Source organism: Pongo pygmaeus, chromosome 5, assembly GCF_028885625.2.
Source record: "Pongo pygmaeus isolate AG05252 chromosome 5, NHGRI_mPonPyg2-v2.0_pri, whole genome shotgun sequence".
Lineage (NCBI taxonomy): Eukaryota > Metazoa > Chordata > Mammalia > Primates > Hominidae > Pongo > Pongo pygmaeus.
Window position 1 is genome coordinate 118,348,183 of NC_072378.2, and position 18,851 is coordinate 118,367,033.

The 18,851-nt window shown below is 39.6% G+C and overlaps 1 protein-coding gene across 2 annotated transcripts in view; it reads left to right on the plus strand.

Moving 5' to 3' along the window:
- Positions 1-18,851, plus strand: part of SLC35F1 (solute carrier family 35 member F1) — a 415,309-nt gene that overhangs the window by 361,684 nt on the left and 34,774 nt on the right. For both annotated transcript variants that reach the window (XM_063666534.1, XM_054493075.2), the window contains exons 4-6: positions 3,427-3,586; positions 11,579-11,735; positions 13,622-13,674. In XM_063666534.1, the coding sequence (XP_063522604.1) occupies positions 3,427-3,586; positions 11,579-11,735; positions 13,622-13,674 (370 nt within the window). The remainder of the gene's footprint in view (positions 1-3,426; positions 3,587-11,578; positions 11,736-13,621; positions 13,675-18,851) is intronic.

Here is an 18,851-nt window from a genome sequence, read left to right on the forward strand (position 1 = left end):
TTGTTTATTTTTTCATATGGATATTTTATAACTTCTTTTTAGATTCAGAGATGTATGCAAAGAAAGTTAAATCTACTGAAAAGATTAATGGCAATCAGAAGAGGAGTTTTTGTTTGTTTGTTTGTTTTCTTTTTTAACAGTTTCAGTTATAATGCTTCTGTTTTCTACCACTCTAACAACCACTTAGCCAAGGAATTAAGCTACGAGAAAACTATTGAAAAATTATTTTGTCAGTATGTTTTATGTTATGTGACCACGAGGGGAAAGCTGAAGGCAAAAATCACTAAAAAAGAATAGCCTGTTTACTAAGAGCAGCTGCCAAACAGTTTCTCTTCAACAGTTACAGATGCCATGGTGAGAGCTTCAGCTGTAGCAATTAAATATTCCTGTCATTGACCTTCACTAAAACATTGTCCAAAAAATTATTATGACATAACTTCTGCTGATACTAACAATTTGTGTGACCTTGAGCACATCATTTCACCTCTTGGGACTTAGGAAGCCTCAACTATTAAATAAAGGGGTCTTGGTGATTCTAAACTGAGGAGATACTGCCCTCCAGGGGCGTTTGCAAATGTGTAGAATGTTTAATGGTCAAGGCGCAGCAATGCTAACTGCCCTGCAGAGAGCATGAGACAATCTTGCAAAATCAGTTGTCCCACCCTAAATGCCAGTAGCAACCTTGATTATCTCTAATGTCCCTTCTGACAGTCAGTGATACCGTATGTCTGACAATTCATTGATTTATTCAGCCACCAATTACTGAGGCCCCACTGTATCATAAGCACCAAGCTTCTCTCCTCAAATGCCCCAGAAACACTGGCTTGATTGTATCCTTCTTTAAGAAAAATTATGATTATATTCTTCTTTTCCCTTCTCTTCTTTCTAAAAGTTTGCACTTACCCACAGGACCACCTGACACTTACAAATAAGGATTTTCCAACTCAAACCATTAGGGGAATAGATCTCAGGACTCATCAAGTGCTTTGGGTTTTCTAATGACACTGAGAACCTAAAAGCTCACTTCAGCTCTCCTCAAAGATTGGATGATGGCCTAACTTGCCCTCAATAATTCAGGAATAGAGGCCTTCAGCTCCACTGACTGAGGGCTTCCAGCCAGATAATGAAACCCTAATTCTGTAGTGTGCAGCTAAATATTTCAACTTGATTCAATCATTTTTAATTTTTAACACAAAACACCAACTGTTTTATGCCCAGTGAACAGTTTTCAATGGCAAACTGAAATTTCCTAATATACTGAAATAGCATCTGAGGCTAGCTGTAAAACCTACCTTAGAGCATGTTACCACATCATTAACTTACATTGCTAATTAACTGCAGTGAGCAACTGTGTGCTGTAGTACAATCCTACCTGCCACCACCTCCTTCCTATAGCCCCTCCGAGAGTGCTGTGACCTTTGGGCTCAGCCCCCAGCCATCACAGTGCTACTTAGCCTTCACATGGTCCTTCCTCACCTTATCATCTCAGCAACCTCAGGGATAGCTCACTATTCTGAGTGCTTGTTTCATTTTGCAGAGGAGAAGACCAGTGCACAGAAAAACATGAGCACCTGTCCAGGTCACAAAAAGCTTTGGGGATAGAGGGGATTCAGAATGCTATTTGTAGTGCCAAGAAGCCACTCTGATGTTCAGGGATGCTTTGCAAATACACAAACCTTTTTCAGCCTTCAGTGAATCTTGGAGACTCTATTTTGATGTTTCTGGTCATTAAAAATCTTTGTATATATGTGTTCAATAACTCTTATTGAATACTCCTCTTAATCCCTGCAGTGTTCTGATGCCAATAATCCTGTACTAATTAAGTACTATTACAACTGGAACTACAGAGGAGAAATACAGCGTTCAACAAAAGCATCAAACAGGACTCAACCTAGCCTGGGAATCTAAGAGGCTTTCCTGAGGAGGCAAATTATTAAGTGCAGGCCAGGCCTGAAGGATAAAGGAGGAGGAAGTTCAAGCAGTGGAGCACTCCAGAAGCAGGGGTGTACATAAGTGAAGGCCCTGGGGCATGAAGGAGAGGCTTGTTCCATGTAGCAGAGGATGTTAGCTCAGTCTAGGTGGGAGAAGTGGGAGAGGGTGGCATGAGTAGATTTGAGAGATGTTTGGAAGATTAAATTGGCAGAATTTGGTAATCAATAGGATATAGGCAATGAAAGTGAAGGAGTATTGAGGATCACTGCCCTGTACTGGCAGCTGGGTGGTAGAGGCCACTTGTTTAGAATTCCAGCAAGGAGATATACTGGACGGTTGGACAAATCATAAGTTCCTCATGTGGTACAAGGAACTTGCAGTTCTATGTGACATCACTTTGTCTAAGAGAGACCCTGTCTTGGATAGTGCATCCAGAGGTCTTAGCACAGTGTGGTAGAATCTGAATTAGTTCCATGGAGCCCACAGCGTGTGTTTGAAAGCAGAGTTATAGACCAGCAATGAGGGCCTCGTGATTTAAGAATTACTTTCATATGTAGTATCTCTGAGGTTCATACTGATCTTTGGGGAAAGTTGTTATCTTCATTTTACTAACAGAAATTTGAGGCTCCTGAGCTTGTGATTTGCCCAAGGTCACACAGCTGTAAATGAGGATCTGTACTCAAATTCAGGTCTTCTGGCTCCTAGCACAGGGGTCTTCTCATTTCACCACATTATCTCTCTACATAATTGGGGCAAATTCTCTATCAACTCCTTGGACTTACATGTCAGATGGAATCTCACTATTTGTACAAAATATATAAAAAATGAAATCAAATTTTTTTGCTATACTCTATTCAACTTTCTTTAAAAAATTTTTTCTAATAGTTCTTTTAAGTATTTCTACTTTTGAGACTCATATTTGTATTTATATTTAGAGCACTTTTTTATTTTAAGAACAAAATGACAAGAACAGATCAATTTTTACTGGTAGCAGGAAGACAGCTGTCCAGGAGAAATTAAATTCAACTTTTGTCTAATTTCTGATAATTTATAAAACATTATAAGACCTCTGCACCCTCACCTCCCATTCCCGGATCTACTCGTAAAATAGGGGGAGAATGTAAAAAGGCCGGGTGTACTCTCCCCAAACCAAAGGTGTTCCCATGGAGCATGGCCTGGCCCTGAAGAAGACAGGAGACAGAGCTGCCCCGGCACCTGGAGGCAGGAGACTCTTCACCACCAGCCCATCTTATCAATTTGCCTTCTCCCCTTTCCCTTAAAGTTTGGGGGATGTTTACAATTAAGTAAATAAATAAAGCTAATTTCCATTTATTTCAGAGTCTGTTTTAACTGCATCAAGTCTGGGTCTACACAAAATCTCAGGTTCAGGGGAAAGACAGAACCCTTTCTGCAGAACTAAATTACTTTTCCCTATTACATGGAATGCTTCCTCCTGAATCTCCTGTTGTTGTTTACCTTCATCCCTCCCAATAGCTCCTGGACTGTTTTGTGATCCCAGTCGTGATTTTGCTGTCCTGGTTCTTCCTGCTGATCCGGTACAAGGCTGTGCATTTCATCGGCATCGTCGTCTGCATCCTGGGAATGGGCTGCATGGTGGGAGCAGATGTGCTTGTGGGAAGGCATCAGGGAGCAGGTGAGTCTTCGGATGTTCACCAGGTTCCTTACCTCTGTGGGTGAGGCCAAGGCAAGAAATGGAATGTTCATAGTTGGGTGAAAACAAGGACCTTAGGAACCTGGATTTCCCACTATCTGTGTCCTGTTCATGTTTGTTCCCCACACCTGAAACAGAGCACACAGGAAGTGCTTAATGCATGTTTCTTGAGTGAATGAGTTTGCAAAATACAGCTTTCATGTCCTTTCTGCATCCATTCAGAAACATGCAGACAGTGTTTAAAACGGAGAGTCATGACCTACCAAGAAGATGTTTTAGAGGTCAATCCATTCCTGAACCAGCTGCCTGGCCCAAGCCCTGGTCCTTGGTAGAGCTGGTGGTAATGAGTTAATTCACTCCTGAGCCACAGGGCCTTCCATACATTTCCCCAACCCCAAACCTTTCTCTGTCAAGCCAGAGAAAGACTGAGCTTTCAAACTACTGGGTGAAGGTTGGTTTATAGGCCCACGAGTAAATAAAGTTTGAGGACTAGTTAGGAGTGCTCCATAATTTTAGGAGGGAGAGTTAAGTTCAGTCTCCTCACACATGGTTTTTAATTTGTTTTGTGAGGAGAGGTTATTGGTATCAATTAGAGTTTATAAACCCATAAGGTAAAGCTGCATGATTCACTCATCAAATTGCTGTGAATCTGCTGGGGGAGCCCTGAGCCAGGGTGGTTTCCAGAAGACCCTTTTTAAAGCATTGCAATTCTTTAAAATGTACCCAAATTTTTGCTACAGAAGGGTTTTTGGAACAGAAAAAAAAATGACCTTCTTTGTTAACATTAGAAATGGGATAGAAAGTACCCACTTTTCTATACTTCTTGGAATTTCCCTTTCTTCTAGGAAATTAGATGATAAAGAGTCAAAAGTGGACCATTTCTCTTTATGAAACAAGGTCACATTAAGTCTCTGAAGCAATGTCATGTATGTTGTACCATAGAACTTTATAACTGAAAAAGACCTTGTTCAATTCCTTTGTAATTGACATATGCGAACACCGAGATCCATCCAAACCAAGTGAGTTGCCCAAAGTCACAGAACTGACAAAGCAGAGACTGGAACACAAGGCCCCCGGCCTCCAGGGCAGGGCTGTTTCTCTGTCCCATGTCGCTGGGAGCTGAAGACACAACATAGAACAAAAGAGAGACAGCCTCAGCCTCACACATCCGCACCACTTAGACAACACCATCAGTCCCCACTTCAATAGAAATCTGAAAATAAATACCTCAGTGTTTCCCAGATTCTCTTCTATGAAACGCTGGTTCCATGACATATTGATAGATGTCATATGAAAGGGCCAATATTATGCTATATACATGTAGTAAAGTTGATATGAATAATCTTTTTGGACCAATCAGATAATATTTTTGTCTTATACAATGTGGCCAGTTGTTCTAAAGTCATATATATATATATATATATATTTTTTTTTTTTTTTTGAGACAGAGTCCCGCTCTGTTGCCCAGGCTGGAGTGCAGTGGCGTAATTTCAGCTCACTGCAACCTCCACTTCCCGGGTTCAAGTGATTCCCCTGCCTCAGCCTCCCAAGTAGCTGAGATTACAGGCACCTGCCACCACGCCCAGCTAATTTTTGTATTTTTAGTAGAAACAGGGTTTCACCACATTGGCCAGGCTAGTCTTGAACTCCTGACCTCAAGTGCTCCACCAGCCTCGGCCTCCCAAAGTGCCAAGATTACAGGCATAAGCCACTGCGGCCAGCCTAAAGTTGTAATTTCATTACACTTTCTCAGCTTTCTGCACACTGTGTAAACACAGGCTAAGGAGAAGTAAGTACCCTTAGTTATAAAAACTCTATCTTCATGAACCCCAGCCATTCATCTTGGCCATCATCTTGCATTCGATAGTCAACTATAAAGATGAATATTTAAGCCTAGAATGTTAAGCTAATTTGAATTGATTTCACTAGATTGTATTCATTAATCCTGTAAAAAATGTTGTTTTGATTTTAAATGAAGTGTCAGAAAAGAAGCAGAACTGCTTGAGAAAAAGAAAGTAAGTCTGTTTGAGAGTCTTTCCAAAGTGTCATTTTTTAAAAAAACGTAGATGTGGCTAAAACATACTGGAGTGGAATTTGGTTTCTCCATGTGAATCTGCTTAAGGCCCACAGCATCATTGCTTTTGTGATATACAAAGCATCAGTGTTAACAGAATTAAGCTTTATCATTGTGGAGCACCTTCTGTGCTATTGAAATGGTGCCCAAGTACATAGAATGATGTTTTAAGACCAGCCCAGATATAGGATCCAACGACTCATTTTATAAATTTATGATTGGACATGCTCTGCCTCTATAAAAATATTAAAGTAGGCAGCAATTTAAGCCATCGCAGAGAACATATTTTTTTAAAGAAAAAAAAACCCAGTGGTTGTGAGGTCAATAGAATCCTAAAATTGTTACATATCATTATCAAAAATATTCCCTTTTTTTCACCTCTATGGCAGAGTTGGTCCAATTGCATTAATCAGCCAGGGTCACAAAACTTTTCTAAAATACTGCAGGTACTCACCAGAACATAAGTCAGGCATCCAAGTCCATATAAGATGTCATCACCAGGCCAGGCACATTCAGAAATCCCAGAGACTCAAGAGGCCAAGGCAGGAGGGTCACTTGAGGCCAGGAGTTCTAGATCAGCCTGGGCAACATAGTGAGACCCCATCTCACTAGAAAAAATTAGCCAGCATGGTGGTGTGCACCTATAGTCCTGCCACTTGGGAGGCTGAGGTGGGAGGATCACTTGAGCCCAGGAGTTTAACGTTATAGTGAGGCTATGATTGCACCACTGCACTCTAGCCTGGGCAACAGAGCAAGACTCTATCTCAAGAAAATCACAATAATAATAAAATTATCATCACTGTATTAACAGTTTTGCACAGGAAAAGAGACTGTCTGACTTCATCCTTTTTATAATGCTTAATCTATGTTTCATCTTCGTTTGGGATTTTGACAATTCTGTCTCCAAGCACATTGATGTCGGCCCTTTCAAAGTTTCTTTGACTTCGTTATAATTAAAGCAATTGCTTTAATTCCACTTCGTCAGCATGTTTCTTCATTGGCTATCCAGAAATTCTTTGTTTTGATTTAAGTCTGGCTGAAGGAAACTTCTTAGATGGCATTAAGTACTTCATGTACAAAACATAAGTTTCAGGGCACAGAATGATGTGCCAGGAATAGGGCTTTTGATGAAACTTGACCAGCAAGTTTTCCCACTCTAGACAGAGGTGGAGAGAAAGCATCCTAGTCCCCAGCCTGGAAGACTCTGCCTTAGAGACTATAGAGTGGTATATGTGGTGAGAAGGATGCAAACAGCACTTATGTTCTCATTCTATGTGTGTCACGTGTACAACGGATCACCCGCTATAGGACACTTCCACGCCTTTGAGCTCACTTGAAGGAAATGTCTTTTCCAGGCTTACTGGTAAAAAATCAGTGGGCTTAATATGTGTATTCTCTTTGTCACCTTGGCTCCATGTCAGCAGTATAGGCCTCCTCCGAAAGACCATCTCTGCATTTACTGATGTGCAGGGCAACAGGCAATAGAAGTGGCTTCTGAGAATATTATAACTATTATAGATGTGTTGGAGTGTGTAAAAATGGCTTAGTAAAGTTGAAAAGATTCAGCACCAGGACTTCTCTACTTGCCTGGGAAAACTTAATGGATATAAAAGGCAAGGTTAGAAGGTAATAAGATTAAGATAAAACCTAATCAAAATAGCTCCTTGTTATGAAATATCCTTCTTGCCCTTCAAAATATCCTTTTCTAACACAATACATTTATTGCATCTTTTAGTTCATTTATCAAAGATGTTAGATGCCAACAATAATTTTTTATTACACTTAATTTTATATTTATTTCAAGGAAAAGAAACTATTTTCAAGGAGCCAGGTAATCAAACACAATCAAGTAAAAATGACGTTTTTTATTGAGTGCCCACAGGTGTCAGGTACTTTATTATATATTATTTCATTTAATCCTCCTAACTATGCAAAGAATTTTTATTGCCATTCTTGCAGCTGAAGAAATCAAGCCTCAGAGAAGATAAGCAATATGTTTAAGGGCACACCATCACCAAATTACATGGCCCAGATATGAAATTTAGCCATTATTCTTTTTGCTATAACACTTAGTCCTTATTTTTCCATAATTGTGACTTCTACAACAAATGTAAAGACGTTTTATCATAGTAAATTAGTGTAAGTGACTGCCCTAGGTTGCCCAGAATGGAGAAGTTCCACAGATGTGGAACTTTTAGTGCTAAAACCAACAGAGTCCCAGGAAAACAAGATAGTTGGTTCCCCCTATTTGAGAGGCAGTTGTATTCAATGGGATGGAAACATTTTCAGGAACTGCACTAATAGTCTTTCAACACTCCAGAATAGTATAACTCACCATTTATTTCTTGTCCTAGTGGTAAGTCATGATTTCAAATAGCCTTCCTTTTTCCTCCCATCACCAGGCATACACAAACATGTCTCCAAACATGATGTTTCTAGTACTTAAACAAAAATCGAATAAGGAAAGCCAGTTTTTGCAAAGCAATTATGACTAGGTTGATTAGAATCAAGGAGCAATCCAAAATGAGAAATGCCCAAACCGAAGAGACAGGTGCTTCAGGAAATAATTTATTCTCTTTTTTAAACTACCATTTAGTGAACACATACTAAGTGTCAGATACAATGCTAAGCATTTTACATGTCATATTTTATTTTATTCTCACAGTAACCTAATTTTAAGATAAGGAAACTGAAGTTCAGAAAGACTCTGTAGTTTGCCCAGTATTACACAGCTAGTAAGTGATAAAGATGTGATCAGACCCAACCAATAAATTGAAAGCTGTTCTCACTGAAAACATTTACCATAGGATGTATTAAGACCTGTTCAGTCAGTTCAATTCATGTAGCCTTTTATTGAGAATGTATAATGGTCCAGGATTCATGCTGGAGACCACACAGAATATACAGCTGAGTGAGCCACAGTCTCTGCCCTTCAACCATGATTTGTAAGAGAACAGTTGGCTGCGGGGAGATGAGATACACAAGTTAACAAGTAACAGACAAGGAGTGGAATATGGTGGGTGCCATAGACAGATACCAATGCTGTGAAATTCAGAGGAGGGAGAGAACTATCGGTTTGGGTAGACATTTCATAATTTTAAACATGTCCATTTACCCAAAATGTATAAATCATTATCATGTATTGTGGTTTTATACATACATAAATGACAGATGTTCTAGCATAACTTTCCCATGAACATTGTGCAAAAATTGCTATCACCATGTCAGGTATCTACTGCATTAACTGTGCATAAACTATGTTAATATTTTATGTGTTATTAATGCAATATGTTATAATTTCCAGTTAACTAGATACAAATTTTAGGCACAAAATATTAGTCTTAGTTCCTACACTTTTTATTATATCAAACACTTCATTATATAATATAATTGGCTAAAATTATGTTCTGGTTAATTTAATTATGTTTAATTAACTAAATTTTAATGTATGTTATATGTATATGTACCTACTTTCAAATGACTTAAAAACTGACAAATATAATTATCAGCAAACTATAATAAATAATATTTAATCTTTTTGTTAGTGATAACTTAGAAAATACTTGTGAACTTGTGGTTACACAAAATTGTGTTGTGATGATCAATAATTATTACTGAATTGGTGAAAACTCAAAGTACTGATGAGTATATTTCCTACAGTCAAAGGCTAGTTAACAGAAAAGGCCATAACAGTGTGGCATTTGAAAAATATTGGCGAGACTATTCACTGAAACAGTGTGTCCTCTTTTTAGGACTTTTAAAAGGTAGATTGATGCTTCCCTAATTTCTATTAAAATATTTCATTATGATTTAGCTTTCTTCAATTCATTCTAAAAAATTAATTTTATTAACCAAGAATTATATTATGCAGCACTTCCACACTTCACTAGTACAACAATTGATATTCATAATAATGACCCCATGTCATCACAAGATTCTAAAATGTCTTCTGAGTGAAAAGAGACTGGATCATGTTCATTATAATTTTACAATTTTAGTTATAGATACATTCTATTTTATGGGTCATTCTTCAGATGAACTACTTAAAATTAAAAGTTTGTCATTATTTTATAGTTGACACATAAAAAAGATTAATCAGGTTGCCAAAGATTTCATATTCTGTCACAGCAACTTTAATTTTCCTAAAAGATCTGCCCAGGGACCTCTCACCAAGTCTAGTTTCTCATTAGGGCCTCATCAAATTCTCGGCTCATCTCCTGGGCAGTGATGCCTAACTCCCCATGAACCCAAAGAGAACTTCCAGCTCTCATAAAATCCCATTCTCAGCTCCATTCCCTTGAGGATGACTCCAGCACAATGCTGCCTTCAGGATCTCTTCCCCTCTCTCTCCAGTCCTTGACAGGAAAAGGAAGTTGCCTTAGAAAAAGTGGCACCATTTAGAGATAGAATCTTCCAAGGGGACCACATGCCAAAGTCTTTCCACAAGCCCTGCCCAGATTCTTTGATGTGAAGCCACTACCTAAAGAACACTCAGTGCTCCCCACTGAACAGTGAGAACCCAGGCTCATCAGGGAATCCAGGACTAAGCTATCGTGAGTCCTTTCCTTAGAATCACGCTGGAGTAAGCACCCTTTCCATCCTCAACTTCCACTGCCCCAGAGCTGCAGGTCAGCTGAGCTCCTGCACTGCTGACTTATGCAGGATGGAGCCAGAGACCACTTGGGTACAGGGCCCACCAGTGAGGTCATTCTAGCTGCTTATTTCTCCTCTCCTCCTTGCCTGGCTCCATACTTCCTGGAGTGGGAAGTTTGCCCAATTCTAGGAAATACCTGGATAAAGCATTTATTTTGTTTTAAATCAACCAAAATTGAGTTTATTTTATTTATTTATTTATTTGAGACAGAATTTCACTCTTCCCCCAGGCTGGAGTGAAGTGGCACGATCTTGGCTCACTGCAACCTCTACCTCCCGGGTTCTGAGGGATTCTCCTGCCTCAGCCTCCCAAGTAGCTGGGATTACAGGCACCCACCACCACATCCGGCTAATTTTTGTAGTTTTAGTAGAGACAAGGTTTTGCCATATTGGCCAGGCTGATCTCAAACTCCTGATGTCAGGTGATCCACCCGCCTCGGCCTCCCAAAATGCTAGGATTACAGGCGTGTGCCACCATGCCCAGCCCAAAATTGAGTTTAAAACAAAAAGAATTTTTAATGAAGAAATATTAATGTGATAGTGAATTACATATATTTACACTCTTATGTTACTTACTTCAGGGGAGTTGAAAATTTCAACCCATAAATCTTTTCACTCTCATTTTCTAACAGTTACACATTTTGCCCATGATCAAAGTGCAGTCTTGACGGCTTCTGTTATAGCTTCCCTCCCAGAATAGCAGAGGGTGGAAATGCATACTGCTTCTGTTTGTTCTATACCATGTTCACTAAACTGCTGGAAAATGTCCTGAAACCAATATAACTTGTGCATGTATTAGCATATATTCATAGACATTAGCCAGGTGTGGTGGCAAGTGCCTATAATCTCAGCTACTCTGGAGTCTGAGGCAGGAGAATCCCTTAGAACCTGGGAGGTGAAGGTTGCAGTGAGCCGAGATCGTGCCACTTCATATTTGTATAAATCTGGTAAGTGAAAATCTGATACCTGGACAGAAGATAGTGGGCTTTGTAGAGAGGGTGTGATCTGGAAGAGACTGATCTCTTTCTTAGAGAAGACTTCTAATTGTGTCAACATAGGCAATCTTTTTATATCAGAACATGTCTAGAACACAGATAAACTTTACTAAATCTCAGTTGGAAATTGCATGACTTCTATAAAAATGTCAAAATAGAATAGGCAAGGGAAGCTTAATTTGCTGATGCCACATTCTTGTTAAGAAAGTTTTAATGATGCTCCCTCTGTTTGTTTGTTTGGTTGGTTCCTAGGGGAAAATAAGCTGGTAGGGGACCTTCTGGTCTTAGGAGGAGCCACACTCTATGGTATTTCTAACGTCTGGGAAGAATACATCATCCGAACTCTGAGCCGAGTGGAATTCCTGGGAATGATTGGTCTCTTTGGAGCATTTTTCAGTGGAATTCAATTGTGAGTAAAAATAACAAGAAATATAAATAGTAGAGGGACTGTCAAAACTTATTCTTACAATTTTTGTTCTTGGGTTGTAAAAATCAAGGCTGGAATCCAGACACCAGCTTCCTGTACAAAGGACTCATGAAATCTGCCAACTCAATATCTTTATTAATAAATTACCTCCAAATTAAACGAGTTTAATATAAATTTTTACAAAACACTTAATGTTTTATAAAACATTGTAGATAATTTGCAAGAAAGCATTAGAAGCATTAGGATTGATTATCTGAAACCCATGAGTGGGTTATTACTTAGAGAAGTAGAAAAACTAAGCATAAATGCCCCAATTCAATGCATTTCCAAAAAGGAACATTCTGTCTACTAGTGACAACCACCAATAGAAAACTTATAGTTTAAAATTACCCTTTTATAAATGTGATTTTGCTGCCCGTGGATTTGCAAGAGTGGACCATATTTCAAATTTATCTCTTAGAATTTAGCATTTCTATTTTCCTTAAAAAGGTGAAGATATAATACAGACATTCTCTAAGCATTACAAAGTCAAAAGCACCAGTTTTGCAATAATTCTACAACTGGAACATATAAGTCATCACTGACTATTGCCTCAGAATTTGTTATGAGAACAAGTTTCAATCAAAGCAATTCTCCACCAGTAAAGACCAATATTTTAGCTTCATGAAAGACATAAAGAATGATAGTATAACCTCCAGTCAAATTTTACTGTATCCCTTTCTACAAACAGGTAATGCTGATTTCACCAATCTCTTTCTACAAAGCAAGCACTTTCTAATTGCATGGGTTCTGAAATTATTTATGGAAGATATTTTGGCGTCACCTTAAACAGGTTTTACAAATAGGCTGTTTTCAACAATCCTCCAAATTTTGGTGTCTTGAGATACTGGTGAAAAACTTCACAGCAAACAAGGCACAGTCTGAGAAGGATTTATTTGGGGTCCATTTTGAAAGTGATGGCATTTTAAAGCTCCTAAATTTGGTGCTTCAGCTTTGTGAGAGGAAAAGGAATTACCTAGTTCAACTATTCATAGCCAACATTTTGTAGATAGATGGCTTCTTTTGTGGGTTATTATTCTTGAGTCCAAAAAAATATGTTCAGAGATCTAGTGCTCATTTGCTTCAGTTACAGTCTATTAGAGTTGAGTGTTCCCTTTGGGGGACAATGCCACCAAAATAATGGAAGTGGCACTAGGGTGTCCTTGGCAAGTGGGATATATTGAGGACTCACTGGAATCAAAGTAATGCTGGTGGAGCGATGCCAACACCACCTCCCCATTCTCTTCTAGATCAGTGGTTCTCAAAATATGGTCCTCTGACCAGCAGCACTGACATCACATGAGAACTTGCCAGAAATGCACATCCATGGATCTCACCGGATCTCTGAATCAGAATCTCTAGGGTTGGGACCAGGAAACTGTGTATTTTAACGCACTCTCCAGATGGCTGTCATGTACATTTAACTTTGAGAACCATTGCCCTAGAAAATGCTCAATCAGAAAATTGATTAAACCTGCAAGCACAGACATTTTCTGAACCTCACCATTTGCTTTTCAGAAAGCATCTGTCAAGCAGAAACAAAGGCTGCAGGCAGACTGTTTGGGTGAGAAGGGCAGGAAGGGTTGAGCGCCCCAGGGCCCCATGGCACACCCTCACACACCAACTGGGTCGACCGGGTTCTTCAGGGATAAACCGCAGTCTGCCTAATTAGACTTGCTTCTGCATGACCCAAAATTCTTTCTGAAATTCATCTGGTTGCTTCATTATTTGTATACATCTGATAAGTGGGGGGGGGGGGGGGGGGGGAAGAAAGAAAGTAGAGTGCATTCTAATCTTGCTCATCAGGTTCATTTTCTTTGAATTTGCAGAGCTATAATGGAGCATAAGGAACTGTTAAAGGTGCCCTGGGATTGGCAAATAGGTAAGGAGTTGGCTCACGTACGATGCTCTTTTTATAACCTGAGAAATGTATTTGAAGAATGATGTGGGTCGGGTGGAGCATAAACAAGGAAGGGATTTAGAATGGTAGGGAACAAGGGAAAATGAAATCCCTTTGTCGTTTCAGGAAATCCTGCACATTCTGAGAGACTAAATTGTATTATTCATAGTGTTTCCTAATTGAGCTTCTGCCCATTATCATCGCCAAGATGCCATTAGGAGAGACACAGAAGTGTGTTATTAGGTTAAACACCAACAGAAAAAAAAAACTGGCCTGAGGCAGTGGTAGCACATAAGTGACAGCAATTTGCCTTAGCCAAGAAACACTAAACTGATGTGACCATTAAAAAGGGCTACTTTAGTAAAGGGAAAAAAACTGAACTTAACAAAAAACCATGAAAGGAAAGAATGTAATGGGCATTCTGAGCCCATAAAAACCTTTCAGAAGGGAGCAGTTTGCACAAAAGAAATGGTTAATTGATCTCCAAATGGATTTAGAAAATACCAGACACGCTTTGAGCTAGTTAATAGTCATCCAGGACTTCTCAGGTTCCACCTGTTTCTAAAACCGCTTTCCTCGAAGAAATTTAGGACAAGGATTTAAGATCCTAGGAGATGCTGCAATGATCAATCTCAGCAAGCCCTAAAAGGGACTGACATTTAATACCCTCAGAAGGTGTCTCCACAGTGAGCACAGAAAATGGCTTATGGAATTGCATGGAAAATGTGTGCAGAGTGAATGCAAGTGGCAGGGAGGGGGCTACAGACTCTTCCCCACACTGAAGCTGGCTGCTTGAGCCATCTCCCCCTTATATGACCTTTGATACAACTTTAGCCAAATTCTGTGTCCATAAGGAAACGCAATAAAAACATAAACTCCCGTGCGTCACTTTACCTACCTGTCCCCATCCCCTAAGCATATGAGGCCAACTTACTGCAGACATCATTCCCTCTGAAGGCACACTGTGAGCCACAGAATTGTGCCTGACTCTCCCTAGGGGTTCTCTCTAGTGACTTCGAGGGCTGACCAGCCCTGTGTCTCAGAGTCCTGCCATTTAATTTCTCTCCAGTTGTGCTACAGAATTATATAATTAAATGAAAATCAACAGGGCAAGGGGAGAGAGAAGAGGAGGGCAACAGGGAAAGGAAACCAGTTGCGAGTTACAGAAAGCATTTGTCTTTGTGTCCCACAACACCAGAAAACAAAAAACCACAGCACTTCACATGCAGTGGTCCATGAGTATAAATTAATTTTATATTGATGGTAATAGTAATGATCAAAAAGAATTTGTTCTCAAACTATGTGGATGCCATGTGCATATCCACTGAGATTCTGTTATAATTCAGTGTTAGTTAAATGAGTCATCAAAAGATAGTTTTATTCTGAGCTCTCATATTGCCATTAAAACGTCAGTCCGCTATAGTTGAAGATGATGAAGGACAGTGTAAAAGGAACACATTACAGAGCCATCCATTTAATTTCTGATTGGAAATGAGGCCAAAATGGCCTCCATAGCACAGTAGGGTGACTATAGTTAACAATAATTTATTGTGTATTTCAAAATAGCTAGAAGAGATTTAGAATGTTCCCAGCACACACACAAAAATTAATCAATGGTTGAGGTGATGGATATCCCAAATGCCCTGACTTGATCATTACACATTGCATGCATGTATCAAACTATCACATGTACCTCATAAATATGTACAATTATTATGTATCAACAAAAAATGGCCTCGAAGGGGAATCAAATACTCATCTTCCTCTTTCTGAAGCATCTGTAGGGTTGCGTTTGGGATGTGTTTACACCAGGGCCTCCTTGGTCCTCATTATCTCGCCCTGACCTACGGCAAGGTTCTGTTGTTAACTCAGTTCTAGACACATGGCATGCAGGGGATAAATGTTTACTAAGTGAGCAAATGAATGAATGGCAAGCGACAAAGATGGTCCTATTCTTTCCTCTCTCACCTCACAAAATACAGACAAAAGGGAAGCAGTGGAGACAATGGCAGGAGACTTTAAGCTTGGCATTGCACTTTCTTTCTGTGGAACTGGGAGATGGCATAACAGCCACTGCAATTCATGGGCCACAGAGGCAGGGAGACATCAAGGGAAGGTCAGCACCCTCTCAAACCCACCCCACACTCCTTGAGAAGTCACCGGAGAGGCCAAGCTCTGATGACTATGTCCTGGTGGAAAGCTCACATTCTTCTGTTTAGGAGACCAGAATCCAATAAGTCTTCATTTCTCAGCATCTGTCAATGAATTTCTCTGTCTCCCCACTCTCCACATTAGTAATCTAACCTCGTATAATCTCTTGGACAACTCATGTGGTTGCCATTTTATCAAAGTGGAAATATGGTTGTTTTTTTTTTCCTTGGGGTTAATAAATATGTTTTCTATTTTTTCCTTTGGGATACATGTTTTCTATTTTCTTAACTCGAAGCACTTTTAAAAACAGATTTTGTTATTTTCCTACAACACTGGCCAATTGCAAAATACAGAGCAATTAGAAGCAAGAAGATAATAGTTATTGTTGTTTGTTTTTATTCCATTGTTTTACAGTACTGAACAGAAAGACTGGTTGTGATTATCTAATCAGTAAACTCAAGTAAAATGTGTGACCTAATACAGCTAAAAATACCATCCTAGGGAGCAGGAATGTTAGAGTCACATTCATAAGTCTAATAAACAACTTAAACATTCCCTTTATCCCATGGGTCATACTGTCATACTGTGGGTCATACTGTGCTAAAGGATGTGTGAACAAGTGCAATCGATGTGAAAGTCAAATGTCAGAGAAAAGAAAAAGTGTGCTGGGTCAGTGAGCACAGGCTTGTGGTATGCAGGGGCCTTCTTCACTTTTGATGTTGTGGTTGATGCTTGTCTTGGTTTTGGTTTTAGTATTTTTCCTGGAGGCCAAAACAAAAGATTTGGCCTCTCCCTGAATATGGTATAATGGGACTACAGAGCAGGAAAAGACCTAAAGGATAATTAAAAATACACCTTTCCTGGCCAGGTTCAGTGGCTCACACCTGTAATCCCAGCACTTTGGGAGGCTGAGGCGGGTGGATCACTTGAAGCCAGGGGTTCAAGACCAGCCTGGCCAACATGGTGAAACCCTGTCTCTACTAAAAATACAAAAATTACCTGGGTGTGGTGGTGCATGCCTGTAGTCCCAGCTACTCAGGAGGCTGAGGATCGCTTGAACCCAGGAGGCAGAGGTTGTAGTGAGTCAGGATCATGCAACTGCACTCCAGCCTGGACAACAGAGCAAGACTCTGTCTCAAAAAAAAAAAAAAAATACACTTTTATTTTTACCCATGTTGAACCTGAGGCCTGGGGAGTTGAGGTGACTTGACGAGCATTACGTATCTGAGCAAAGCCAGCCCAGTGCCCTTTATACACTTAACCTAATGCATATGTTCTGAGAAGTCATCTAACCTAGCTATTGTTTTTAAGAATTACAAATAATATTTTAAAACTCTGGTATATTCAAAAGAAAGAGAAAGAACACCACTGGAATCCCAAAGAAAAAGATGAGATCAAATATATGTAGCCTATACAGACACATAATATATATATAGAGAGAGAGTAACTCTCACTCTCTCTCTCTCTATATATATATATAAAATATTAACTGAGGTATTGACTAGAGTCAAATAGGATGTTCCGTCAAAGCCTTATTTCTTTTTATAATAATTAAACAATATAGATGAGTGTTATGTACTCAGAATTTAAAGTCAGGCTGCCTATGTGACCTAAGGGAAAGTTACTTAACCTCTATAAGCTGGTCTATTGCCTGTTTACTCACAGATCCATCTTTTACCCTTTCCTCTGCTCTGCTTATGCAAATCCACATCCCAGTCTTCCTTGTCAACTGGATTCCAGTCAGTTTTGGCCAATGGGAGGCAGTAAAGGGAGATTGGAGGTAGGAGAAAGAAAGAAACCATTGTTTCTCTCTGTGTCCCTCTGTTTGGGGTCAGATCTCCTCTAGATGTGGCTGAGTCTCCTCTGTGATTCTACCCCTGCTGGGCTTCCCTAACTTCTGACCTCAGGTAATGTGGCCTCCCTCTTGTATTTCCCTAGCTCTTGGGTTGTGAGTAACTCCCTGGTATTGCTAATCTTCAGGTTGTCTCACCATCCCTGTTTACCCATCACCCATTTGAACACCCTTGTAACTTGTACCCCATATAACATATCCTCTATTTAACCCAGTATGGACTGTGTTTCTTGACTCTATAAGCCTATTTCCTAACCTGTATAAAGAGGATAGCAATAGTTATCAGCATTACACTGTTGTGGAGATTAATTACTGTACATAAAGTACATGACACATAGTGAGTGCTCAATCCATATTAGCTGATAATAGTATTTCCCATCTCTGTAGCTTAAATCACTTAAGTGCATAAGGACAAGAGTGACCAAATTCTATCCTTAGTGAGAGAGAGAACATTCCAAGAGGAAATGTTTATACACATACTCTGTTATAAATGTAGTTACTGCAGCCATTTTGTAGTTGTCAGTCAAAAAGTAATTCAGTTCATTTGTATGATCATGCTGATCAATGGAAAACCCTACCTGGACAGCAAGTTGGACTTTCAGAGGCATTGTTAATGTCCATTAACTATCTAATGTCCATCTAAGAACAGCCAAGGAAGGGCAACGATACTGCATTCCAAGTCTCAATTTAATCATGTGTTAACTAGGCTGGCTATGCTTTGCTTGGGAAACAGTATATTCACATGCAAAAACATTGGTTGACCTAGTTGTCAATTGTGATAGTGTATATATTCCACTCCTGTCCCCCACCTCTAATTTCTGCAACATTTAAAAATAGGTTGAGAATATTTTAGCTGGAAGCATCATAAGGTAGCCTGGTTAGCAAAGTGCCATGTATTTATTTCCCTACTCTCCTTTGCTCACCAACTGGGCTTGTAAAATCTCACCACTTCTCTGAGTCCTCCAATGATATATCCAGCTCCCTACTGGACAGATCCTTTTGGATAATGCATAAGCGTCGAAAACAACACATTCAAAATGGAGCATTTCATTTCTCCTGAAAACCTGGTTCTCTTTTAGCTCCCTCCATCTCAGTATATGGCGTCACCGTTCACCTAGTTTCTAAATTAGCCAGAACCCCTGGGCATCCTCCATGC